Source organism: Marmota monax, unplaced genomic scaffold (genome assembly GCF_021218885.2).
Source record: "Marmota monax isolate L192 unplaced genomic scaffold, Marmota_monax_Labrador192_F-V1.1 WCK01_AAM20220418_F8-fsc00472, whole genome shotgun sequence".
NCBI classification, from domain to species: domain Eukaryota; kingdom Metazoa; phylum Chordata; class Mammalia; order Rodentia; family Sciuridae; genus Marmota; species Marmota monax.
In genome coordinates, this window is record NW_026692767.1 from 61,672 (window position 1) to 89,623 (window position 27,952).

Genomic DNA, 27,952 nt, shown 5'->3' on the forward strand with positions numbered 1-27,952 from the left:
GTGGACATGCTGTAACATACACTCTTTCCAAAGCAGACAGATGTGTGCTTTATTAACAGGAAAAGGCTCTGAAAGAACAAGCTTTATTTAGTATCTGAAATGCAACAGTATCACCTGGCAAATTTACCTAAGGGCTTCTGGCAAGCATATGACTTGTAAAATGACATTTACAAAGAGACAACATGACTGCTTCCCAAAATCATGGTTGTCTGGTGCCTCAGAGACAGGCTTGCCTAAGACTGGGATCCTTTGGGAGTCTGGGAGTCGATGCAATGGCCCACTCCTGGAAGCCATTCCAAGGCCATCCCTTCCAATAATGGGAGGACTTAAGATGTTCTGTAGGGAGGCCAACTTGATCCTGAGAAAAGGCCAACTTTTCTGCTGAGTCAGGAATACAATGGGTCAGCAGGGTCCAAACCGAGGGAAAGAAGGATTGGGGCAAGCAGGATAAGAGTGTCCTCTCTAATAAAATTGCCACTCCCCTTGGACAAAAGCAAAAACATGTGGCTATACAGACACAATCCTGAGAAAGGGTCCTGCTGGAGCCTTGTCAGCTTCTTGGGGACAATGTGCCAGAACAGTGCTAGCCACAAAGCTTCCATCCCCCTTGCTGGTCATGCCATCTGTTTCTTCTTTCCTGTGATATACCTTCAAGCCAGTTCTGTTGTGAGGATTCGGGGCAATTCCAGGGTAGTAGGCTTTCCTGGGAGTGCGTGTGCATGGCAAGAAAACAAGCTCAAGCCTCTGCATCTTCATCCCAGCCAACCTGCTTCATAGTGGGTCTGATCCAGACAGTGAGACTGGGGGTGGGGCTTACAGTCACATCATACAACCCAGGAGGAAAGGACTTTTCCAACAGTGCAAATCTGACTCAAATCTGGACTTCATGTCTCTAAAATCAATCCAAAAACTGGACATGAGAACAGTCTCCTTTGTTTAGTTGGAGCCATGACCACTAGACATTTTGGTGTCTGAAGGCACATGTGTTTTCTCTCTTTCTACAGATGATCACAGATGAGCCCCGCCCCTTACACATACACATTTACATTTTCAACCAACTCTCAGGTAGGTCTCTTTCAGAAGGTGCTAGTTTGGGATCTTGCTGGTGACTCCTGGCCACATTACTAGAATATGCCCTTGAAGGTAAATTCTTGGTCAAGATGATGCCCTGAGATGAAACAGTTTAAAATCTGCCCACATAATTGTCCAGGAAAAGGATGAGCCAGAGATCACATAGTAATGTTGATTAGGTAAAATTCACAATGGTCCTTTAGCCAAAGGGTCTGCTGATTAAGACTCTTTCTGGTGGAGGCTCCTCTGTAGCATGACCAGAGCTGCCCCAACAGCTGCATCCACGTCCTGCCCAAAGGACATTGGCAAAGGGAAGGCCCTCTGCACCTCCTGCTTCAGCACCTCGTTCCTGGACAGCGCACTCCCACTCCCCATCACCCGCTCCACGCCCCACTCTTTGAGCTGCTGCACTGGAAGCATGGAGTGCAGGTTCTGAACAATGCCTCTGCACAGGGCCCGGGTCACATGCCCCAGGGAGAGGTCAGAGGAGGAGATTCTGGTCACTGAAGCCAGCTGGTCTGGCAGGTGCCTCTCCCCCAACACTGTTGGGGTGATGTTTAGGCAGGTGTCTCTCTGCTGTGCAGCTGCCTGGATCATGCGTGAATACACAGTGGATTCTTCAACCTCCAGACCTGCCAGAAACAGGAAAGATCTGTGTGAGCTTATGCAGCCCCTGGATGAAATATAAAAGTTCCCAGGGGATAGGACAGGTCTACTTGCAGGTGTTCTTCTCACTGCAGCTGGAAGTTTTGGGGTTCAGGGACTCACACAGTTTGGCTAGCTAGACTCTGCCCTGGATTACAGCCAGCTGTCTCCCTGCAGCCGAAGTCAGACTTCAGGGAAATATCTTTTCAGTGTTGCTGTGAGACCTATCCCTAACCTGAGCATCATAGCCATCACAGAATTATGGAATCTTTGATCCCAAGAGGGCCAAATGCATACACTAATTAATAAGTACCATCAAAGCCATTGATGGCTTTGGAGCCATTAGCAACACCATAGCAATCCCAAGATCCCAGGCTGATCACAATCTAGGCCACCTTCAGTATATGTACAGGGTGCCTGAGGCCCAGGGCACCCTGGGCTTTGATCTTAGGATCACTTTGGGGGCTGCATTATAACTCAGCAGTACAGAGGTTACCTAACAAGCACAAGGTCCCAGTACCACAAAGAAAAAGAATCACTTTGCAAAATCTCTAAGTTGCCATTAAACCAGAGAATGCAAACCAGCTTTGTTTTTGTTGTTATTGTTACTATTGGGGTTTTTGTTTGTTTATTTTTTAGGGGTTTTTTAACTTGTTCTAATTAGTTATACATGAGAGTATGATTCATTTTGACACATTATACATAAATGGAGTATAACTTCTTATTCTTCTGGTTGTACATGATGTAGAATCACACTGATCATGTAATCATATATGCACATAGGGTAATAATGTCTGATTCATTCTACTATCATTCCTACCCTCTTACCCCCTCCCCTCCCTTCACTCCCCTCTGTCTAATCAAAGTACCTCTATTCTTCCCTAGCCCCACCTTATTGTGAATTAGCATCTGCATATCAGAGAAAACATTTGGTTCTTTGGGATTGGTTTATTTCACTTGTATGATATTCTCCAGTTCCATCCATTTACCAGCAAATACCATAATTTCTATCTTCTCTAAAGATGAGTAATATTCCATTGTGTATCACAATTTCTTCATCCATTCATCTGTTGAAGGACACCTAGGTTGGTTCCATAGTTTAGCTATTATGAACAAACCTGGCTTTGACAAGAAGAAAGTTGTGCAGACTGGGGCTCTCTTCTAGTTTGGTCCATTGCAATCCCCTGAGAAGCTTTGAAAGCACTGTGGGCCTCATCTCCAGATATTCTGATGTAACTGCTCTGGGATACAACCTGAGCACTGGAATTTTTAAACACCTCCCAAGTAATTCTAAAAGGCAGCCAGGGTGGAGAGCCACCAGTCTAGACTTATAGGTCCTTTCTCCAAACACTTAGGGATCTTATTAGAATAGAATGCAGCTCTGACTTAGCACACCCTGGGTAGACCTGAGATTGAGCATTTGTTAAAAGCTTCCAGAGAAAGCAGGTGTTGCTAGATCTACTCGAGTGGTGCTTATCAGCAGACATAGGTATCAGAATCATGGAAAATGCCCCCACCCCTCACCCCTACCTCAAGCTAAAAAAGTCAGCATTTCTAGGCATAAGATAAGAATGTCAGTATTCTTTTAAAATTCCACAATTATTTTCAGTGTGAGGCTAATGCTGAGAACCACTAATCTAGAGAGTCACAATGTACTCACATCACCAGAACATTTAACATATACAAAATCAACTGCACACACTCAGGAGTTAGAAATGATTTCAATATCATAGGCAACTATTAAAATTGATCACCAAGAATCCTAGTTAAAGATGCAGAATGAATATAAGTATCTTTCCTCCTCCTTTAAGAATTCCACTAAAATATCAGCAATTTTTTTTTCAGTGCTAAGGATTGAATCCAGGCCTTGGTGCAAGATAAGCACCCATTCAACCACTGAGCTACATCCCCAGCCCCAGATTTTTTTTTTCTTAATGAGAAAACAGAGGAGAAAAAAAGATGAGGAATGAGAGATGAAGACCCTTATTTGAGACAAGCAGATAACAGAATGAAAACTGACTGTAGAGCAGAGGGAGCTCTGGCCTGGGAATCTGCAAAAGGAGGTGCTAATAAGAACTAGTTCCTCTTCCATAGGAACTGGAGCCTGGGAGGCTCAAGATACTTCAGAAGGCAGAGGCACATCAGGGCCAGAACAAAAAACCCTTGAACCTTTCTGCACCCCAATGGTGACTGCAGCTCAATTATCCCCCTTGGGAGAACTTCATGCCCAAAAAGCCTTATCAGCCCACAGTTGAGAAGTACACAAAATTCAGGCCCTGGCATGGCCTCCAGGTGCTTTGCATACTCTGCTGGCCTCATCCTGTCCCACTCTTCCCAAGAGGTTATAGGCCCATGTATATGGCTCCAGAGACACCTAGCCAAGTGCTTCACAGTCCTGTTTGCTTCCTGTGGGCTGCACCAGGAAACTCCCCCAAAACTTACCAGGCCACACACAGTTCCAGTGAAAAAAATCTGGTCCCCAAACCAAAACAAAGACTGGAATTTCTCAAATGCACATAGAGGTCATGTTTTGTGGTACACACCTATAAAACCATCATTATGGGAGGCAGAAGTAGGAGGATCACAAGTTCAAGGTCAGCCTCAGAAAGTTGGTGAGGCCCTCAACAACTTAGCAAGACCCTATCTCAAAATAAAAAGTAAGAGAAAAGGGCGGTGGATGTATCCCATTACAAAAAAAAAAAAAAAAATAGAGTATCTGTAAGAGTTTAAGGTGACTACTTGTGAGGTCCAGGGCTGCAGTGGAAATAGTGGGACAATTTTTCCTCTATAAGTCTTTTTATATTATTCGGTTTTTAAAACTCATATTCATGGGGTCAGTGATAGAGTTCTTGCCTTATATACCCAAAGCCCTGGGTTCAATCTTCAATACTGAGTAAACAAAAAAAATTTTTAAATCATGTTTTTGGTGAATAACCTGGTAGGTATGTGCAAGTACATAAACTGTAGGCATGAGAACTTTGGAGGGGAACTGCTGGATCAAAAGAAATGAACATAATAGTAGAAATTTCATAATATTAACCTTCAAAGTGCTGCCTGTTTCATCAAAGTAACAGTAATATGCAAAAGAATCTCACTGAAAAATACATAAACATTACCACCTCTTTCAGAGGTAACCCTCAGGCATTGTACCAATTTATATGACCACATATAAATTGTAATCCCAGCAGCTGAAGAAGCTGAGGCAGGAGGATCGTGAGTTCAAAGCCAGCCTCAGCAATGGTGAGGTGCTAAGCAACTCAGTGAGATCCTGTCTCTAAATAAAATACAAAATAGGGCTGGGGGTGTGACTCAGTGGTCGAGTGTCCCTAAGTTCCATCCTCAGTACCCACCTACCCCCCCAAAAAAACACCATAAGAGTAACAATCTCTCCACACCCTATAAACCATTGTGTGCTATAGCTTCTTTAAAAAAACAGATATAGAATGAAAAAAGAGCAGAAGGAAGAAAAAAACAAACCAATCCAATAGAAGGCAGGGAGGCTAAGGAGATGATTAAATGCAATATAGACTGGATCATGGAACAAGAAAAGGACATTAGTGGAAAAAACTGGTGAAATTCAAATAAAAAGCCTCAAGTTTAGTTTTATGGGATTTTTTAAGTCATGTGATTGTATTTCTTTAACAAAAATTTGAAAAAAAATTAAGGGAAGGTTAGACTATACACAGAGTTGTCTTTTTCCCTGGGAAAGAGGCCATGATCCAGGCCTTTGATCAAGGTTTGGCTACATAATTATAGAAACTTCATAAAAGGCTACATTACATAAAAATACTAACATTGAAAGCACTCCTGTTTCATCAAAAATGAGAGACATGAATATATAAAAGGATCTTACAGAGAAATAAATGAAAAAAATCAGCGTACTTTTCAGGGCTAAGAAAAATAGTCCCCTGCTCACAACTCAGTGAACAATTAACAGACCCAATCCAATTACACCAGTATCTAGATGCTGGCTCGCATGACTACATGACTGATTCTGCAACTTGAAAAACCTTTCCTGAGTTCTTTCCATGAAGCATAACTCAAGAGGGCCCAAGCAGGGAGAATTTCCCCTGTGATCCTAATGTCCCTGGCCATCCTGAAAGTGTAACCAGGGCTTAGAAAGGCTGTCTTTGCTAAAAGCTCTCTTTACTTGGGCCTGCAGAGCCCCAAAAGGTAACTGAAAACAGGATAAAGCTTGGCATCTCTGCCTTCATTTTGTATTCATCTTAGGTCCCTGCTCAGCTCTGCATCTAGGAATATTAATCATTGAAGGAGTGTTCATCTAAAAACTAGTAATATAAGGTTTATTGGCCCTAAATTTACCTAACCTACCTCGTCCCCCTTCAAGACTGAGACAAGATTGGTAGCTACCTGTTGCAGCCCAGGAGTGGCACCTAGAAGTCTTCATTCCTTATCCTACACTGTCCAAGAACAGCAGGGGCAATAATCTAATGTAACTAAATTGTCTCCTTCCAGGATCACAGATCCTACAGATAAATATCCTACACCCTGCAAAGTGTCCTCCCTCCGATGATAAGGACTTCTCCAGAGCCACCTGGCATAAGCAGAACTGAGAGAATAATTGACCAAACCACAGTTTGACCAAGACTGCTTAATTGTGCATATCTCTCACTCCTGCCCCAATTCTTCCTCTGTAGCTCCTGTTGACACTCCACAGACAGGGCTAGGATGCTGGATCCCATCTTTGCCTTCCCAATATGTGGCCATATTGAGTAAGTTCTTTTCCTGCATTTCACCATAACCTTTTGTTTTTGGTATTTGGGGGCAAGTGGCTGGACCCAGTTTGTTGGGACCTCAAAGTCAGGCCTTTGGCCAAGAATTCCAATAACAAAGGCACAAATGTTAGTCAGTAGCATGTTGTACAACCAGGAGGAGCTTCCCATACACTCTCTGCTGCCTGGACCTTGCTTTGTTACTATGTTGGATGTTTCCTACTAATTTTGAACTCCTCCAGGTGACCATTACATCTGATGGCCATTATTTCCCTAGATCTTGATGGCTTATCAGATATGTTATATCTACCTTAAGTGTTTGCAAAGCAGACCTCTTGTGGAAGAATGAAGTTGCACGTGTCATTGTCCATTAAGAGCAGAGAAAGACATGTTGAATTCTCCTCAGGAGTAAGAGAAGGGAGTAAGAGGGCTTCAGAGTCCCGAGGAAGCCTTCCAGAGAGACAGGAACTACTCACTAGTACTATGAAGATTTATTTTATTTTATTTCTGGTGCTGGGAATTGAACACAGGAGAACTTTACCACTGAGTTACATCCCTAGCCCTTTTATTTTATTTATTTATTTATTTATTTTATTTTTTTTTTTTTTAGATAGGGCCTTGTTAATTGGCTGAGGCTAGCCTTGAACTTGCAATCCTCCTGCCTCAGCAGCACTGAGGTATGTACCACTGGGCCCAGAATAGGATTTTATTACATTGTCAAATACCAGGAGTCTTTTTGCTCGTGTGTCTGATCACTCCAGTTCAACTATCTGAAGTCATTATAAGGAAAACCTTAAATGCAACATATTCAGAGATTTGGGGGCAGAAAAATGAAGAAAGCAGAGCCAGGAGAAGCTAGGAAAGCTGTTATAATACTCCACAGTCAAGGCAAGAGGAAAGGTGCCTCCCACCTGCTGCAAAGAAGAGAGTAGGCAACAGCTGTTCAGAGAAGAGAGGGAAAGAGGCTGCAAGTTCAGACACCCTAAGGCAGAAAGGAATATGCAGGAACCTAGATAGGTCTGAAACCTGAAGCCAGACGCTGAAATAGCACATTAAGCTCCAAGACACAGCCATACAAAAAAATGAGCAGAGAACACACCACTGTGTGGGGCACGCCTTACCTAGATCTGCCATCCACTGAACCAGCATGTGGACAAATGTGGCCAGCACATTGCCCCCATTGAGCGATGCTGCTACCCCCAGGTAAGTTCTGTCGAAGTATGGGAAGTAGGCGACTGGGGCCGCAGGGTCTGGGATCTGCACCGGCTGGAATCCTGAAGGCATGGAGGCCGCCAGTTGCACGGAAGTGCTGATATTGAGAACTGGGATCCAAAGAGAGCAAAGCTGAGGTCTGTTGTGTTAACTCAGGGGTCACAAATCATAAGAGGACAAAGGGAGACTGTGGCGGTTTTAAAAATACATCCACAAATTCTTAGATACTCTTCAAGAGGTAGAGGCTGACTCCCCTCTCCCTAAGTGTGGACCTGGCATAGTGACTCGCTTCTGACAGGTAAAATAAAGCCAAAGTGACAGTGTGTGACTTTTGAGAACTAGTATGCTTAGGGGCCAAACTAACTGAGGTCAGCACTACCAGGGAGTCAAAAGCGATAATGGTATACTGGTTTTTAAAAGGAGTCACAGGAAGCTAATAAGCTTCACTTTTCGCTACAGTGAGCCTCCTACCATGACTCTAAACCAGAAGCAACATGCCCTCTACCCATGGAAGGGGATAGTGAAAGGATCCAAGCAACACTGCCCACAGACAGGTCACAGCTGAGCACAGGCCAGCAGCCGCAAGCTGGAACCAGAGGCTCCAACCACCTCAGGGAAGAGGAGGCCTTGCTAGGGCTTGAATGTCCCCACAATAACATAGGCTAGAATTTAATCCCCATAGTGAGATATTAAGAGAAGAGACCAGGGAGGGGCTTTACCATGTGATTGGATAATGAGGGCTCCATTCTCATAAATGGACTGATCCATTCATGGGTTATGGAAGAAATGACTTTGTTATAAAAAAGAAGATCTCACTATGGCTAATTTGTTCTATCTCTCCATGTGATACCTCCACCATGCCATGACCCAGGAAGAAGGACCCCTCCAAATGCAGCTCCTCAATTTGGACCTCCCAGCCTCCAGAACCATGAATTGAAGAAACCTTTTCTTTTCTTTTTTTTTTTTTTTTTTTTTGGTACTAGGAATTGAACCACCCAGGAATGTTCTATCACTGAGCTACATTTTGAGACAGGATCTTGCTACACTGATCAGGTTGGCCTTGAGCTTCAGAATCTCCTGCTTCAGCCTCTGGAATAGCTGGGATTACATGCATTCGCCATGTCCAGCTAAACCTTTATTCTTTCTAAATTTCCCAATCTGAGAGTCAATTGTAGCAACAGAAAACAGACTAATATGGGTCTAATCCTAACCTTCTTCCCATTGGACTAGCCTCCCACCACTTAGAAAGCACATGGGCATAGGGGACTGCCCTGTGAAGAGAGTACCGCCTAACATAAAAAAAATTTAAAAAATTAAAAAAAAAAAGAGCCAGGCTCTTTACAGGCACCATCCCAAGGCCACAATTGCCCTATGAGAAAGGTAATGACTGTCATCCTCATTTTGGATAATAACAAATGCTCAGGGAAGAAACTCACTGTCCAAATTCACACAAGAGGAAGTAGAAGATCTGAACTCCAGAGCCTGTATGAGCTCACTGGGATTCTTGTTTTGAGAGGAAGGAATATAAGGCAAAGATGGTATATACTGGTTTAAAAAAAAAGTCACAAGATAAACTTAGCATGTTTTCCTGGGGCTTTGATGTTGCTGAAAATTTGGAAGTAAAAAGGTGGTTTTGAACTTTTTTATCTGAAAAGAGTTTATCACATGTACGTACAAACAAAAGGGACAGTCTCCCCGTCAGCTAATCTTGTCCTTTTTCCATGTGCTGGCTATATTGGTAATAAGTACATCAGAATACCTTGCCTCAAAATGTCTGCATCTAGCCGGGTGCAGTGGTGCACACCTGTAATCTCAGCTACCACCCCATTCGGGCAGGCCCAGGTGATACCCTAAACCAGGGGATAGGCAAATTATAGCCCACAGGCCATGACCAGACAACCACCTGTTTTTGTATGGCCCAGCAACTAAAAATGGCTTTTCCATTTTTTAAATAATAGCTTTGTAGATATGTAAATCACACAGATTTACTGTAAAACCCACACTGTTTAATTTTTTTTTTTATTTTGGGGGGTTTTTTGGGGGGAATCAGTGCTGGGGACTACATGTAGAAGCTAATCATGTGTTCCACCACTGAAATATATATCCAAAGTGAAGTGAAGTGGCACAAGCCTAAAATCCCCACAACTCAGGAAGACACAAGTTCCAGACCAACCTGGGCAACTTAGCAAGACCCTCAAGCAACTATCTCAGAGTCGAAATTAAAAAAAAAAAAAAAATGAGGGCTAGGGATGTGGCTCAAGCGGTAGCACGCTCGCCTGGCATGCGTGCGGCCAGGGTTCGATCCTCAGCACCACATACAAACAAAGATGTTGTTTCCGCCGAGAACTAAAAAATAAATATTAAAAAATTCTCTCTCTCTCTCTCTCACTCTCTCACTCTCTCTTAAAAAAAAATTGAAAGGCCTAGGGATGTAGGTCAGTGATAAGGCACTCCTGGGTTCAAACTCCAATACCAAAATAAAAAAATATTTTTAAATCCCCAACCTCAACCAAACATGTTAGTGCATGCCTATAATCCCAGCAACTCAGGAGGCTGAGGCAGGAGGATCACAGTTAGAGGCTAATCTCAGAAACTTAGTGAAGCCCTAAGTAACTTAGTGAGACCCTATCCCAAAACAAAAAAAAAATCAAAAGGGCTGGGAATGTGGCTCAGTGGTAAAGTGTTTCTGGGTTCAATTCCCAGTACCAAAAAAAAAAAAAAAAATCCATCCTTTCAAAAGGTATAAAATTCAGTGGGTTTATTCACAATTGTACAATTGTGATGTTATGATATACATTTGGGGGTTTTCATCCACAGCTCTTGGCTCATAACTCCCTTCAGTAATAGGCCATAGAAACTAGAATTAAAGAGTTTTTCATCCCCAGGGTGAGTGATAAAAACTCTGTATTTTCCACATTTCCCTGACCTACTACTGTGTCTGACAATAGATCATAAGACTTTCATTTCAGAAACAGTCCTGCCCAAACCTGGGAGCAAGGAATGATGCACAGAGAGACAAAGAAGAATCTGAAAAGATGGATCTTGCTGGGTTTCCCCACCTAGTCTCTAGCATTAGATACACATTTATTCTCTAGGGAGGGGGAAAAAAGGTCAGGTTCAAAGAGCTTCCAGGACTGAACACTTGGAGGTTCCTAGAGGGTGGCACACCAAAAAAGGGCATGGAACCTGCATGTCCCTTCCTCCGTGCCTCACCCTATACATCTCTCCATCTGTGATATCTTTTGTGTTATCTTTTATAATAAATCAGCAAATATAAGTTTGCTGTCAGCATTTCAAGGAAATTAATTGAACACAAAGAGGGGACTGTGGGAACCCCAGCCAGCTTTGCTGGGTCATATGGTGGCTCCATGTTTCACATGAGAAACTACCAGACTGCTCTCCAAAAGGGCCACACTATTTTACCATCCTGCTAGCATGTTCTCATATTTTTAAAATGCTTGAAAATAAATCAAATGCAGAATATCTCATGATACATAAAAATTCTATGAAAGTCACATCTCAGTGTTTGTATGTTCCAATATGTTACTTGGAACACAACTGTGCCCATTCATGCTGTGTGGCTTCTCTGAACCCCAATGGCAAGGTTAAGAGATTATGTTGTCCACACAGAGGAAACATTTACTCTCTGACCCTTTTCAGCTTGCTAACCCCTGTCCTGACTACTACCTCTACCTCACTGTGTTTCTCTTAACCCAAATTCAGAAAAGATTGTGCACTTCTAATCAGATCTGACACAACTTTCACTGACAAACTCATAATAACAACAATCCTATTCTACTTATCTATTCTCTCTCTCTCTCTCTCTCTCTCTCTCTCTCTCTCTCTCTCTCTCTCTGTGTGTGTGTGTGTGTGTGTGTGTGTGTTTTACTAGAGATCAAACCCAAGGCCTTTCTCATGCTAAGCACATGCTCTACCATTGAGCCACAGCCCCAAACTTATCATCTATTTCTTGGCCATATAGTGCATAGAAAGTAGCCAATTAGAGAGAGCCACTTCCCTCACCAGGCCACAAAAGGTAAGCACAGGGATAGAACTTGCCTGCTGGCCTATAAGCTTCCTGAGCAGAGGGATTCACCTGCAAAGATGAAGGTATTTTTCATCTTTACAGAACAACAGGATCCCCTAGGATAATAAGGATGGTAAGTTATAGGAATCCCTCAGGCCCTTGCTCAGAGCAGGTGTTTGGGAAGCACCTGTGTAAGTTTAAGAAAACAAAAAGAAAACTTACCAGCATCTGTCCTTTGGCCCATGCAGGAGTAGACAGAGGCCTGTAAATCACCCATGGCCACACCCACCTGCGTCCCCTTTGGGATTTCAAACCAGGAGTGGGAAGTTCTTCCTGCCACACTGCCTGGCTCAGCAATGTTGGGGAGCATGTGGACAGGAAAGCCCGAGACCCTCAGTCTGCAAAACAGAAGTGGACACCTGTATTACCTGGCTCTCAGCTTTCTGCTTTTTGTTGTTTCCAGGAGACTTAGCAAGGGAACATGCTATAGGTCACACATAGGAGAAGGAAGAATGGAAGCCAGTATCATCACAGACTTCCTCTTGAGCTTTTTTTGAAACCATGAACTTGGTTTTTGTAAATAGGGAACAAAAGCTTGGAATGCACCTTCCAGAGAAGAAGAAAACAACCAGTTTAAATCACAGCCATCAAAAAGGATGCAATCAGAGCCAGATTTTATAGCATTCTGGCCCCCTGTGTTTGAGGAAAACACAGACCCTCCGCAAAGGGAGGAGACCACAGTTTCAACACAAAGTTAGCGTTGGTTAGCACAGTCCAGACCAAAGTCAAACCCACCAGCCTCTTAAATGTCAAATGCATCCATCACTCAGGTTAGTGAATATAGGGCTGCCAAATTTTATAAAACATGCTAGAAAGTTCTTTACCTGAACTACCAGGTACTTTTTGCTTTTATTTCAGAGCTCAGAATTTGGGCCCTGAAGGAAGTAAACCTATAGGCACCGGACTTCTGTACCTGAAAAGGTAAATGATTGTTGAAAAATAACTTAAAATGCATCCCTCCAGACTACCTCCCATTCTTAATCTTATTTTAAAATGTATCAAACAATGGAAATTCCAGGTAGAAAACTCCAAAGAAGCTCTCACTCAGGAGGTTCCCTTCAGCCTGGAGCCAGCCTTTGAGGTTATACTCACATCTCCAAGTTCCAGCTTTGGCCCTGGGTGTTGAAATATCCCCAGCTAGCAGCATTCTGATCAGACATCAGGGGTCTTGGCAAGCCACACAGCATGGCAACCACGTAGTCTTGGATGGTGCCAGCTGCATCGTAGGACTTCAGGAAGTCTGGGCTGTTTTCACACCAAAAACAATTCAACTGGGTCTAACATGGATGCAGAAACATGTGCTGCACCTAGCTATGGACATTAGAAACTGGATTTGGTATAGTCGAGGCATAGCCACAACTCTATGTGCTGTGGCTCATGTTTAGCTAGAGCCCTGGGGTTAGGACCTCCCAGCTGCTCCAAGCAAAACCACCCAAGTCAGCCCTAAGGGGGAGGACTTGGGGAACTTGGGTAACTGCTATGCCTAGGAAAGCAGGACATGGTCCTGCTTTATTTCAGGACCTGAAGCCCTGACCCTACTGTGAACTCAACTTGGCAAATCATTTGGCCTCTCTGTCCCCTCCTCTCCCTCTCTTGATTAGAACTGGATAACCAATAGTGAGCCCTCTGCAAAATGAGCCATTCTGGATCAGATCCAGATCTGTGATGGCACAGTATGCCAGGCCACACTCACCAAAGCACAGTCTATCAGGTGGAGAGATGCTAATCAGCAGGAGGTTCGGCCTCCTGTCATCCCCCTAGAAATCCGCCACTGTCATCCCCCCTAGAAATCCACCACTGATTCAAAGAAGAGTTGTCTTACCTATTTTTCAAAAGCCAGAAGATGGTTGCACAGCCAAACCCTGTGGCCACACTGAGGTGGGACTCTGGCTGGGGCAGAGAAGCCAGGAACTCACTGCTACACCGGCCATCCTGCCATGTGACCAGGTAGCTCACAGCTCTGGGCTTGAACACAGGAGCAGCCTCTCCCTCTGTCCAGACACAGCCTGGAACAAACAAGATGACCAAAAATACAGAAAAGAGAACCCAAGTGGGCAGCAGCATGTCCTTGAGACGTCTCAGCTGGTGAGCTTAGGGTACAGGCACTTGAACCCTGTGGCAGTGCCTGGCTCACCCATGGCCCTGATATCATGGCTCTGTAGCCTTAAGCAAATGATGTTACTCCCTCCATTTGTCTCACTTCTGTTTCTTTTCCTTAATCTTTAAGTTGATATTATGTATCTCCCCACACCCCAAAAGTTGTTTGGTATACTCCCAAGTCCCCTGGTCTCCACAGTCTTTCCAACTCTCAGCATGATGATATTACCTAGTCTTGATTCTGAATGATTATCCTTTGATCTTAGCTAATTAATTTGGGGCAGGGGGTACTGGAGATGAAATCTAGAGTCTCACATGTGCTAAACACATGCTCCACCACTGAGCTACATCCCCAGTCCTGAGCTAATTAATTTTTAAACATCAAATTCCACTAAGAAATCTGGCCATCTATTATACTTTGCATCTGGACTATCCCCCAAAAGGCTTGGTCTCCAGCTGACTGTGGTATTGGGAGGTGGTAAAAACATTAGGAGGCGGGGCCTTGTTGGAAGGGGTTGGTCACTGGAGGTATGCCTTTAAAGTACACATTTTTGTCCCCAGACCTTGCCCCCTGACACACTTCTAGCTGCAATGAGGTGAGCACTGCCCTCTGCCACATGCTCCCTACCATGATGTTCAGCCTTACCACAGGCCCACAGCAATGGGACCAAATGGCCATGGACTAAAACCCTGAGCCAAAATAAACTTTTCCTCCTCTAAGTTGATTTTCTTTTTTTTTTTTTTTTTTTTAGAGAGAGAGAGAGAGAATTTTAATATTTATTTTTTAGTTTTCAGCGGACACAACATCTTTGTTTGTATGTGGTGCTGAGGATCGAACCTGGGCCGCACGCATGCCAGGCAAGAGCGCTACCGCTTGAGCCACATCCCCAGCCCCCTAAGTTGATTTTCTCAGGTATTTTATCACAGTGGCAGAAAGTTGACTAACAACACCAACTTTACTTCATTTATATTCTGAAACATCTTCTGGAATTTTCTCTGCTCTTATTTAAATAAATATTTCATCTAAAACTGTTTCCAGCCCAACTGGGTAAGGTGGCATACACCTTTTAAACCCTGTTGTTCCTTTATATAACTTTTGTTCTTTCTTCTCAAATATGGAATGTTTCCCATGCCACCACATAATATGAATACAACCACTGCTGCAGAACACTGGCATAAGGTGCCAGTCCAGAAAAGTTAACAGCAATTGAGGACACCCCAAATCTATTAGATGGAGGTAGGAATCTGGCTACCACTGAAAAATGGAGCCTGCCATGAGTCTAGCAGGTCAGATGTCACAGAAAGCTATTTTCTGGCAGTCTGATCTCAGATCCCAGATTTGGAAACCAAGGCTGTTATATTTTCCTGTAAATTCACTCACCAAGAAACAAAGAAACTTACCTGCCCCTCCCCACTTAGATCCAGGTCATGCAACATCCATTCATTCATTCATGCTTATGTGCCTGACTGTATGATATAGTTATTGAGTATCTAATGTATATTAGGTGCTGGTTCTAGGGTCTGAAAATATAACAAGAAAAAGTCTTCACAAAGCTTTGTCTTCACAAAGCTTATATGCCAGGGCTGGAGACAGAATATAAATAAGCAAATGTACAGTGCCAGGTACTTTTACTTTCTATGAAAAATATGCAGCAGGGTGAGGGGAGAGACAGTGATGATTGTTTGGGGGTGGTCAGGGAAGTCCTCTCTGAGGTGACATTGGGGGAAGGAGAACGTGAATGGATTAAGGGTGTAAGTCTTTAAGAATAGCAAGGGATACTTGTTGCAGGTGAATGGAACAAGGAGGGTAAAGGACCTTGTCAAGCAATCTCTGGTTAACATTCCTGGCCAATACCCAGCACAGCAGGGAGGCATGTTACAGGATCTTGTACCTGCAACATCTTCTTGGTATCATATTAACTTTCACCTGGAAGCAGGGGAATAGGGTGGGGATGGAAACAGGGAAGGGGTCCTCCTGAGAATAATCTACCCCACAGCTGCATTTCTACCTAAATGTAAACCTGGGATTCTTTTTTTAAACCTGGGATTCTTATCCCAGCCCTAAAGCTGGATGTTTACAGTGTTTTTTTTCTCTCTCTCTCTCTATTTGCTTCCAAAACTCTTTTGATCCCATTTTTAATTTTTTTCAAACTATCATAAAATAAATAGAGTACCAGACAATGTTCAAAGCACTCAAAATATTAATTCATTTAATCTACATGATAACTTTATAAGACAGGATCATAATTTTCCCCAAATAAACAATGAAGAAAATACACATAAGAAAATGAAACACAATGTTTTCAAAATTTGCCCAAGTTCACATAGCTTCTAAGTGATAGAATCAGGATTCAAATTTAGATAGTCTATTCTAGAATTTGACATAATGGAGATCTCATTTTCTTTCTATATTTCTTTTCTTCTTTTTTTTCCTTGAATAGAATTGATACATTTTTAAGTTTTTGAAGTAGTGGGGATTAAACCCAGGGCTTGGCACGTGCCAAGCAAGTGCTCTGCCACTGAGCTACATCTGCAGCTCTTTTTTTAAAGTTTTTAATGGCAAAAGTGATAAATAAATACCATACTTATTGTTGTCCACAACATGTTCTTGAGTTCTTTGTCAATATGGCTTGAGTGTACTTTCCTCTTTTTAACTACTGCATATGTATGGGCCTACCGGCATTTATTTAATTTGTCCCCCAGGTAAATGTCACATTTTCACTATGGTGTAAAGGAGGATGCAGTGAAGGACCATGAGGGTGCCTCCTCGAGGATATATGTGTTCCAGAACTTTTCCTGGACAGGTTCCAAATAGTAGAATTCCTGAGTTATAGCTGTTCCCTTATTTTAATAGTTCCTCCAAAATAGCTCTCCTAATTTATCCTACATCAGGATTTTTAAAAGAATCAGTTTTTCACTAGGCACAGTGGCTCAGGCCTGTAATCCCAGCAACTCCAGAGGCTGACACAAGAGGATCACAAATTCAAGGCCAGCCTCCTTGGCAACTTAGATAGACCCTGTGTCAAGAAATTAATAATAAATAAAAGGACTGGGGGTGTAGCTCAGTAGTACAGCACCCCAGGGTTCAATCCCTAGAACCTAAAAAAAAAAAAAAAAAAAAAAAGAACCAGTCTTCTAACCATTTTCACAATTTTTTTTTGGGGGGGGGGATACAATATTTATTTATTTATTTTTATGTGGTGCTGAGGATCGAACCCAGTGCCTCATGTATGTGAGGCAGGCATTCTACCACTGAGCTACAACCCCAGCCCCATTTTCACAACTTTTGATGTTTCCAAATTTTTTGATTTTTCACCATCCAATAGGTGGAAATGACTTCTCGTTGTTGTTCTCATCTGCACTTCCCTAATTTATTAATGACATGGAGCATCTCCTCATATGTTTATCAGCCATCATATTTCCTCTTCTAGGAATTGCCTGTTGGGATCCTTAGCCCATTTGTCCTCTCTTTGTTATTGTTTCTTTATTTATACTGATATCTGTCCTTCATCTCCTCTATATTGGCAAATATTTCCTCCAGTCTGATGCTCGCCTTTTAGTTTTGCTTTATGATCCCTGTTGCTCTCCTGCTTTTACTGAGCCTGAAAATGGAATCTGAAAACAGGCGTAACCACAGGACTCTCAAGAAGATATTCATCACTCCCTCCCCTCCAAGTTGCTGGCCTATGCCCTCGTGGAAGCACTTAGCTCTCTGCTCAAGTTACTGGTGCCCAACTGTGCTGGCTATGTTCTAGAAGGTAGAGGTTTCATCTGCTCATTTCTATATCTCCCTCAGGGCCCAGCACAGGGCCTTGTATGTTGTGGATACTGAAACCAAACTTAATTAAGGCTGCCACTGAACGGGAACAACTTGATCCCAAGTACAATTTCACTCAGTCCCACTAAGCAGGAATCATCACCACCAAACAATGTCTTTCCTCCTTCCCAGAAACCAGCAGCAAAACAAGGAGATGCTGGGCTGGCTCAATGAAATATTAAGAGTTCTTTCCAACAATGTGGCCGATGGATGGTTTGTGTGGTTGGTACAAAATCTAGGAGACGGGCAGAAAGGAAGATGTGCGACCAGACCACAATCATTATATCTCTGCTCTCTTCTTTGGGAAGGGTTTTAGTATTAAAAGGACATTTATTCTCATTAATGCAAAATTAAGGAGTTTAAAAAGCTTTTACAACCTAGGCTCCCTCGGAGAGGTCGGCTCCAATGCCCTAATCGGCCTTCTGCTTCTGCCATAGCTTGGAGCCAAGCGGCTCCCATAGTTTCAAAGAGCCTGACATCAGGCACACTAGGAAGGGGAAGAGAGAGAGATTATGTTGGCTTCTACAGTTCCCCTCCCCATCCTGGGCAGTTATCAAAGGATGTCACTAGACCCCAGTCACTGACAGGCAAGTCACCAACCACTCACTCAGTCTACAGCCACCCTTTTCTGCCTGAAGAGTCAGAAACAAAACAACACCTGGACTCAAATGCTGATTTTGTTGAAACCAGATGATAGGTATGTGTTGGTTCATCATACTATTCTCCCTATTGTATATTATATAAATTGTTTTAAAAACAATTGAATGCCTAGCATAACAGGGAGGTCATGACTTTCTATAGGAGTCTAATCCTTCCTGGGACATTCTGTTGGGAAATCCCTCCCTTTACTGAGTCATCATGTCCTCCTGGAGCTTTGCTCCTCCTAAAGGCCTTTAAAAGCTCAGTGCCTGAAGACAGACAGACCTGCGTGCACAAAATGGAGTCACTGCTTGCGGCCATATGACTCTGAGCACATTATTCCAGCCTCTCTGAACTTCAACTCCTCATCTACACAATGGGGACAGTCACGTTCCATCATAAGGTTGTGGGAAAGATCGATGAGATCATGTAGATAAGGTCCTTAGCCTAGTATCTGACACGTGCAGTGCTTCTTGTTGCTTTACTGGCTTAGTTTCCCCCAGGAACCAAACAGGTCAGCCTCCTCTGCATTTTGGCAGACCTATATCAGATGATACACTGAATAAAACTTTGCAACTGAGCCCTTAAAAAGAATACTCCCTAGAATTTTTTTTTTTTTTTGAAATCATCAACATCTGTGGTTATGTAAAGAACAAAATCTATGCCCCAATTCTAAAGAGTTTCCTCTGTGTCTTGACATCTCACACAGTAACAGGTAATCTCTTGGTTGTCAGCACTAATGTTCTGAGACGCCAACACAAATAGAGAGAGAGGGGCTGGGGATGTGGCTCAAGTGGTAGCGCGTTTGTCTGGCATGCATGCGGCCCGGGTTCGATCCTCAGCACCACATACAAACAAAGATGTTTTGTCTGCCAAAAACTAAAAAAATAAATATTAAAATTCCCTCTCTCTCACTCCCTCTTTAAAAAAAAAAAGAGAGAGAGAGCTGCAGAAAATCCACTCTGCTGAAACCTACAAAAGAATCACAGGAGACTCATTCTTTTCTCCCTGTCTGTTCATGGATAGATAACGTGCAAATGACATGCAAGTGGACAGTTCACTTCATTATACATTTGAACCAAACAAAATGTACACGAAAGACAAGGAATATTATGTGCTATTCCGTTTTGAGAAGCAATAAACTATTCCCATAGCAGAATAACCTGATGCTGCTCAAAGAGGACTTCATAGCACTTTTCTCATTTGGTAAGTGACTATCAGCAGCAAGCGATCATCCCCTGAGCCCAGCATACCTTGGCCTGTTTTCCAAAATACGATGCCATGCATCTGTCCTGACACTCCAATGGCCCTAACTTTCCGAAGCTGCTGCTGGGGAAGGGCAGCAAGGCATTCATTTAGGGCTTGAATGATTCTGCTCACATCCTGCTCCCGCCCCTGTAAACAGAACAGGACAGGTCAGGGACAGACAAAAGGTCAGGGGGAGGCGGGCAGGCCTAAAGGATTTCCTGGAGGATGGCTGCCCTGCTCATTCCACTGGGGTCACTTCCAAGACATGCTGAGCAGCCCTGGGTGAAGGCTGGGGGTGGGAGGTTAGGACTGCAGCTGGCAAGAAACCACACTCTGGCTTCACATATGAGACACTGTTGCAAATGAGGTTTACCATATGGCTCAGGCTCTGCTCTTCACCATGGGTCAGTCTGAGCTAAGAAAAGCACTCCTTCATGCCATCAATAGGGAAAATCACAGAAGGGTCTTCTTTACAAGGCATATGGGGTGATGAGGCTGGAGGATGCAGCAGGGAGGAGCCTGGCAGGTGTAGGAGCTAAGGGAAATTTCTCTTCCTTTCCCCTCCATTCCAGAGTAAATCGAAGAAAATGCATATGGATATGTTAATGTGCAGAAGAGAAAAATCTCAGTGTGGAGGAAAATGATAGGAGTGAAAGTACCCATGAGCCCACCATGATTCAGAATCTTGTGTACCCTTTTCCTATAGGAGAGGAGAGAATGGGAAATGCAGACAACTTTGAGAATTCTTAAATGATAATTAGGAGGCAGACAAAATTGAGCTTGTAAAGTGATTCTCTTTGGAATTTGAATGAGTCCAAGGGACAGACATTTTCTAGTGAGGTCTGTTTAGTCCTCAGTCTTCTTTTCTGGGATAGATGAGATTTCAGGTAGGGATGGGAGGCAGTTCTTACTCCTTAGCAGTCCTCTTGTTTGTCTGGTTGGTTGGTTGGTTGGTTGGTTGGTTTGGGGGGTTTTGTTTTGTTTTTGAGATGGGATCTCACTGTGTTGTCCAGACTGGCCCTAAACTTCTGGGCTTCAATGATCCTCCCCACATCCTGCCTAAATTTTATACATCTTGAATCAGGGTTTGGGCAAGTTCAGATTGGGTCTTCAGAGTCATATGGGGAAACACATTTTGACATCTTAAAGCTAAAGAAAGGCCAACTCCAATCCAGCATTATATCCAAACGGTTGGAATTACAGACATCATTATAGCCATCATGGCCTATTCCAAAGTAGGCAATGAGGGGATGCAAACCTAAGAAATCTAGTCACTGTGACCACTTCATTCCTTTGAATTATTAAGTCCCTGTCAGACTGTGACCCCAAGGTCACATCCCGTTCTAGGAGATGTCTAGAATACTAGGGCTCATGTTAAAGTGCTTTTAGTGCCTTGGGCCTTTCTTGACAGCATCTTTCCTAGTTGGGGTTCAGAGAACGATACCCCTAGATATGGCATTTGGGGGCATACTGAAAAATGATCTAATTTGATCGAAAGGAAACAAGAAGGCCTTAAAATCAGGTTCAGAACTCAATAAATTTTGCTGGCTATGATGGCACACATCTGTAATCCCAGCAACTTGGGAGGCTAAAGCAGTAGCGTCTTAAGTTTGAGGCCAGCCTGGGCAACTTAGTGAAAACGTTTTTCAAAATAAAAAATAAAAATAGCCTTTGACGTAGCCAGTGGTAAAGTACCCCTGGGTTCAATCCCCAGTACCAGGGGAAAAAGAAAAGAAAAAGAACTCTCTAAATCTCAACAACACATTCACTTGGGGAAGTAACCCAAGTAACATCATTGTTTTCTTGGTGAATAAGTAAATTTCAAAGTAGAAAGAGGAAAAATTAAATGTATATGCATGTTTAAAAGAATCATACCACCCAGTATGGTGGCACGCATGTAATCCCAGCTACTCTTTGCTTTTGCAACTTCTGAATCATTCATGCTCTACCACTGAGGCAAGAGGAATATAAATTCAAGGATTATTAATATTTGTGCTTAAGAATCTTGGTGTACTTAGCATTTAAGTAAATTTATATTTTTAAAGGAATCTGGCCTTGGCTGCCTTCATAATTACAATTTAAAATGTGCAATCAAGTAACTGATCTAGATTTGTGATTATAAATTCAAATCTCACTACTTATAAAAGGATTTGAAACATATAAGAACATTAAAGTTCACTTGGGTATATATCTAATTTATTCAATTTATAAGAATAACTTAGATATTCTAAAAATATTTAAGACAGACAACTTGTGAAAATAAAAAGAAAAATCATAATGAAAACAACATTGAAAAAGAAAGAAAGTAACATTGAAGGAGATTTCCAAAGCCAGACAAGAGGCCTTTGGAAACAGGACTTAATGTTCAATTTAAACTCCTGCCTATCAGTGGTAGAGTGCTTGCCTAGCATGTGTGAGGCACTGAATTCGACTCTCAGCACCACATAGAAATAAATAAATTAAATAAAGGTCCATCAACAACTAAAAATTGAAAAAAAAAAAAAAAAAACACCTCCTGCCTAGAATGACAAGTTGGTCACCTTCCCCCTTGTACTATAGATTCTATAACAGATAATTAATTACATTGTGTCCAGAGAGTCAAGATGTATACTGAGAGGAATTGAACTCTTATTACGTGGACCTTTTTACTAAAACATAATCATTCTTTTCTTTATCTTCTACCAGGCACCTAGCCCCTGTCATACAGCACTTGTTCTTCAATTTCAATAGAAATTCCCTAAAAAGGAATTTTTTTCTTCTTTGCACTGTCTGCCCATTGGAACACTGATTCAGAGCTGTGTCTCCTGAACTGCAATTCCTGTCACCCCAAATAAAGTCCTTTGATTTTGCAATTTCTGATTCGTTCATGCTCTACCACTGAGCTCCACCCCAGTCCAGTTTCTGAGTTTGAATTGTTCAACAAAAGCAGTCCCTCAACAAGAAAAGAGACCAAGTATATGACTGCAATTTAAAACATCTAAGGGGGCTGGGGATGTAGCTCAGTGGTAAAGCACTTGTCTAGCATGTACAAGCTTGTCTAGCCCTGGGTTTGACCCCCAACACCACACAAAAAAAAAAAAAAACATTTATATACATGTTTAAAATGTTCAAAAATAAAAATAAAATAAAGGAGCCAGGTGTGGTGGTGCATGTCTGTAATCCCAGCAGCTCCGAAGGCTGAGGCAGGAGGATCACAAGTTCAAAGCTAGCCTCAGCAATGGCGAGTCACTAAGCAACTCAGTGATGCCCTGTCTCTAAATAAAATACAAAATAGAACTGGGGATATGGCTCAGGGGTTGAGTTTCCCTGAGTTCAGTCCCCAGTACTCACCCACCTCCCAAAATAAAATAAAATAAAGGGCTGGGGTGCAGTTCAGTGGGTAGAGCACTTGCCTAGCATGCGTGAGGCTCTGGATTCAATCCTCAGTATTGAAAAACAGAGTAAAGCGAAAGGTTAGACTTTTTTGTTGTTGTTGTTTCTTCGTTTTCTTTTTCTTTTTTTAATGTTACTTATAAAAAGAACTGATACATTTTTAAATGTTATTAGTGGAATAATCTTTACAAGCTAAATTTAACCTTGAGAGCTTGTTTGGAGGTTCTAGCAGGGGAGCGCAGCTACTCGTATACCCTTGACCGAAGAACGGTCCTCCTCTATCGGGGAAGGTCGTCCTCTTCGACCGCGCGCGCAGCTTCGGGAGGGACGCACATGGAGCGGTGAGGGAGGAAGGGGACACCCGCCTAGCCAGCCAGATCAGCCGAATCAACCCTGGCGATCAATGGGGTGACAGATGTCGCAGCCAGATCGCCCTCACATTCATACAAGCTAAATTTAAAAACTTAAGAAATAGTGTTCCAAATTTTATAAATTGAATATTTTTATCTCACTAAAAATAAACTGCTTCTGGCACACAAAAATTACCTCAAGTCACAAAATTTATATTTAACAACTGGAAGGATCCATGGAAAGTTCAGAGAAAGGGAAGAGAAATGTGACTCAGCTTTCAATAAATATCAGTTCTTTGGGCAGCTGAAAAAGTCTATGATTTTGGAAAAGCATCCAAAGACCTTAAGCCCCTCAGGTCCCTCCAGGGAGTGCAGCCTTCCCCTCCTTGGAACAAACCTGCTGACCTTGGTCAGGGGCAGTTTTTGGCCCCTAATAAAGATGAACAAAGAACAAAGAAGGAAGTCAAGGAGGAGTAGGATGGGGGAAGGAGTAGAGAGGGAACACAAAGCATTTTCCTGAGGCACAGCCCCAGATCCTAACAAGGATCCTTTGTATATGGAAGGGACAACAGGCAAACTGGCAGAGAAGTGAAAGACAGTGGGACACAGAGGAGGACCATGGCTCTGCATGATCCCCAATGAGGAAGCAAAAGAGCAAAGGGGGAAGAGGAAGGAAGGAGCAGGAAAGAGACATTTGTTTAGTCCTACACTGTTCAAGAGGGCAGCCATTAGCCACATGTGGTTTGTCTGAATTGAGATCTGTTATAGGTATAAAATACACACTAAATTGCAGAGTCATCGTGAAGAAAAGAATGCATGATATCTCATTAATAAATTTCTATTGATTATTACACGTCAAATATATTACACACATTAGTTACATAAAATATGTAATTAAAATTAATTTCATCGGTTTTCCTTTTATCTCTTTTAACCAGACTACTCAAGAACTGAAAATTACCCAACATGGCTAACATTTGTGACTCACATTTCTATTAGGCAGTGCTGGTTTAAAGAGTCCCCACATGGCCATCAGATGGTACATCATCCCAAGATAGAGAAGCCACTGTTTAAAATGGGTCCAGGGTGGGTGAGTTGTGAGGGTGGAAACAGTGGAGGAGGGAAACAGGCTGGATGGGATCAACACAAGGAGACAGTGTTCTGCAGTTCCAGTTTTAGGGGTGAGTGTGCTCTGGGGGTAGCCCTTGGATAGACAATGGACACACCCAAAGTATAATGGAAAAGCCTTTGCCCCCATTTCTTGGTTCAGAATATCAATCTGTCCACGTCCACATTAAATCCTAAAACTTTTTTTTTCTATACTGGGAATTTAATCTAATCCAAGGACACTCTTAACACTGAGAAGGACACTCTAACACTGAGCTACACCCTCAGCCCTTTTAATTTTTGTTTTTGTTTTTTTTTTTTTCTTTTTGTGAGACAGGGTCTCACAGAATTTAACAATCCTCTGTGGCTGGGATTAGTCATGAGCCACCATGCCCAGATAAATGCAAGGACTTAGAAACTTATTCACACACACACACCCCTTTTGACGGCTGAAGAGCCTGAAGTCCAGAGGAAAAATAAATAAATTTTAAAAAATTGTTTGTAGTTGTAGATGGACAGAATGCCTTTATTTTATTCGTTTATTTTTATGTGGTGCTGAGGATTGAACCCATTGCCTCACACATGCTAGGCACACATGCCACTGAGCTACAGCCCCAGCCAGAATCTCTGTATTTTGACTGGGTGTGGTGGCACACACCTGTGATCTTAGCCACTAGGAAGGCTAAGGAAGGAGAATCACAAGTTCAAGGCCAGCCTCAACAATTTATGGAGACTCTCAGCAACTTAGCAACTATCTCAAAATGAAAAACAAAAGGGGTTGTAATTATGTAATTAAAATTAATTTCATCCGTTTTCCTTTAAAGAGTCCCCACATGGCCATCAGATGGTGTATCATCCCAGGATAGAGGTTGTATTTCAGTGGTAGAGAGCCCCTGGGTTCAATTTCAAGTAGTAGTAGTAGTAGTAGTAGTAGTAGTAATAATAATACTTGTGTTTTAAATTGTTAATACCTAAAATCCTGATCTTCACCACATAGCTGCCAAGTTTGACCTTGTTATACACAGTACTTAGTGATGAGTAAAAAGTACAGACATGCCAGGCAGTGGCACGTGCCTGCAATCCTAGCAACTCTGGAGGCTGAGGCAGGATTGCAAGTTTGAGGTCAGCCTGGGCAACCTAGCAAGGCCCTGTCTCAAAATAAAAAATAAAAAGGGACGGGGGTAGGGCCGGGTGTGGTGGCACACACCTGTAAGCCCAGGTGTGGTGGGAGGTGGAAGCAGGATGATCGCAAGTTCAAAACCAACCTGAACAATTTAATGAGGCTTGCTAAGCAATTCAGTGAGACCCTGTCTCTAATAAAATACAAAATAGGGCTAGGGTGGCTCAGTGGTCGAGTGCCTCTGAGTTCAATCCCTGGTACCCAAAAAAAAGGAGATGTGTGTATAGCTCAGTGGTAGGCCACCCCTGGTTTAAATTCCCAGTACTGAAAGAAAAATGTACCCACAAAAAAAAAAAATATAGCCATCAGATGTTGCTATAGATTGGTGGTTCTCACTCAGGGGTGATTTTGGTTCCCTGGGGACAACTGGCAATGGGAAGACATTTTTGGTTGTCGCAATGGGAGGGGGGAAGTGCTACTAGCATCTAGAGAGTTGAGACCAGAATGCTACTAAACATTCTAAATACATAGGACTGTTCTCAAAACAAAGAATTATTCAGCCCAAAATGTCCACATGCCATGGTTGAAAAACCTGCTGTAGACAAAATCCCAGCAATGCAGTTTTTCTCAGAGCACAGCTCATATGTGGAGGATGTATGGAGGGTGCTACTATGGACCCCTCCCCCAAGTGCCTCACTGAACAGGTACAACCTGCTGGGTTTGCCTGTATGCAGAGAACAGCCTGCTGAATGCTGTGGGAAAAGGGAAAGGTTTTTAACAAGTGGCCCTATTTCAAGAGGAAATGGCACCCCTGAACCCCTTTCCTGCAATCCCAACTTCACTGTCCACTCCCACAGGATCAGAGCCAACTTTGCCTCTATTTCGTAGTCCATGAAGTAAAATGATCATTCTAAAACACTCTGCTACCCCAACCAAGCTAGTTTTGAAAGCCTCTATAAAAACACAAAGTGCTCCTGAAATCCTTTACCCTCTGAAATGCGGCAAGCAAGAGCTTATGAAAAACAAAGCTCTTGGGGATGGGGCTTGGCTCAGAAAATTGAGGTTTCTGGCTGGAAGGCACCGAAGAGGTCACTTATTTCAATTCAGAGAACAAGCTGAGGCACGGAAAAAAAGTCAGAGGTTAGACAGAAAAGCTCCTTGATAGTAATTTCTACTGTCAATTGACTAGACATAAAGCTAACTTTTTCAGGAAATGGACAAGATCCAGTTTGGTTTGTTTTGGGTTTTTGGGGGGGTGAGGGATATTATCTATTTGTGGGTGTTTGTTGTTGTTTGTTTTTATAGTGCTGGGGATTGAACTCAGGGCCTTATGCCTGCTAGGCAAGTGCTCTACCACTGAACATCACCCCCAAGTCTTTTTTATTTTTATTTTTAAACAAGGTCTGGCCAAATTTCTGAGGCTGGCCCCCTGAGGATTACAAGCAAGTGCCACTGTGGCCAGTTTGAACAGGATCCAGTTCTAAGGACTGACTCATCCAGTTTTTTTTTTTTTTTTTTTTGATCCAGTTTCTTAACCCACCTATATATCCCAACAGAGCCCATTATCCTGTTTCTACCGAGTAACTCCCACAAGCCATTAGCTGTAGTTTATAGGTATCAAGCTAATCCTTTTAAAACAAACATTTTAATAGACTCGTCTTTCAGTGTCTAACTGCTCTGAATTCTTTTCTCCAGGTGTCTCACAGTCTTTGGGAGCTGGGAGACTATTGCTGATAAGTGTTTTTGAGTATTTAAATTCACATTTGCTTTTACAAATGTAGGTCTGATTTCCAAAGGACAACCTAGACTCTGCCCTAGGCAATAAACTGATTCCTGACCTTGAGGGCACGGGACAGAGGTGAGGAGCAGAGAGCAGCCAGAGAAACTGGGAGGCCCTTGGGTATTCCATATACACAGGAAAGCGACTCCTCGCAGGTCAGAAAGTGGAGGACAGAAAGCACAGATCCAGCGCCATAAGCAGGGCCCCCAGAGATTGCCAGAGAGTGGGGAGGTAGTTGCCAACAGGTGGGAAAGCTCCTGGGACAGGACTGCAGAGCTGCTGCAGACAGCGAGGCCCAGACAAGTCAGGCGGATGTCAGCCAGGCTGGAGAGGTCAGGGAGACTTCTTTGAGGGAGGGGGCTTCCAGGAAGGCCTTCCTGAAGAAGTGGGGTGTCAGGAGCCTCTCGGAGGCGGCGGCTCCAAGGCGCTGCCTCACCTGGGGCCCGGCCGCCTCGCTCTCGGCCTCCGCCCGCGAAGCCCGCGCGCAGCTCGCCAGTACCATGAACCCGGACGGGTGGCCCGGCGCGGCCTCCAACAGGGCCACCTTCACGGACGTGGTGCCCAGGTCGATGCCGAGAGTAACCAACCCAGAGGCCATAGCGGCGGTAACCCGGTGGCTCCAGTTTCTTAACCCAGGCTCACTCTTCACCCGGGAGGGAGGAGCCGGGGCGGGG

At 43.2% G+C, this 27,952-nt stretch overlaps 1 protein-coding gene across 1 annotated transcript; it reads right to left on the minus strand.

Annotated features, from left to right (window-relative positions):
* Positions 1-67: 67 nt before the first annotated feature.
* On the minus strand, positions 68-27,940 carry Shpk (sedoheptulokinase). Its single transcript, XM_046447040.2, has 7 exons — positions 27,715-27,940; positions 19,555-19,696; positions 13,571-13,754; positions 12,841-12,993; positions 11,911-12,086; positions 7,571-7,771; positions 68-1,703 (listed from the first exon to the last, which is right to left on the minus strand). The coding sequence occupies exons 1-7, from the start codon at positions 27,874-27,876 to the stop codon at positions 1,291-1,293; spliced, it is 1,431 nt and encodes a 476-aa protein (XP_046302996.1). The 5' UTR covers positions 27,877-27,940; the 3' UTR covers positions 68-1,290.
* Positions 27,941-27,952: the final 12 nt, after the last annotated feature.

Bases quoted from the DNA above. Each gene is read 5' to 3' on its own strand.
- Shpk (XM_046447040.2), bottom strand. From the start codon at position 27,876: ATGGCCTCTGGGTTGGTTACTCTCGGCATCGACCTGGGCACCACGTCC. The intron at 19,697-27,714 runs GTGAGGCAGCGC...TTCTGTTTACAG, and splicing joins GCGAGGCGGCCGGGCCCCAG to GGGCGGGAGCAGGATGTGAG. The intron at 7,772-11,910 runs GTAAGTTTTCTT...TTTGGATCCCAG, and splicing joins GGGCCAAAGGACAGATGCTG to TTCTCAATATCAGCACTTCC.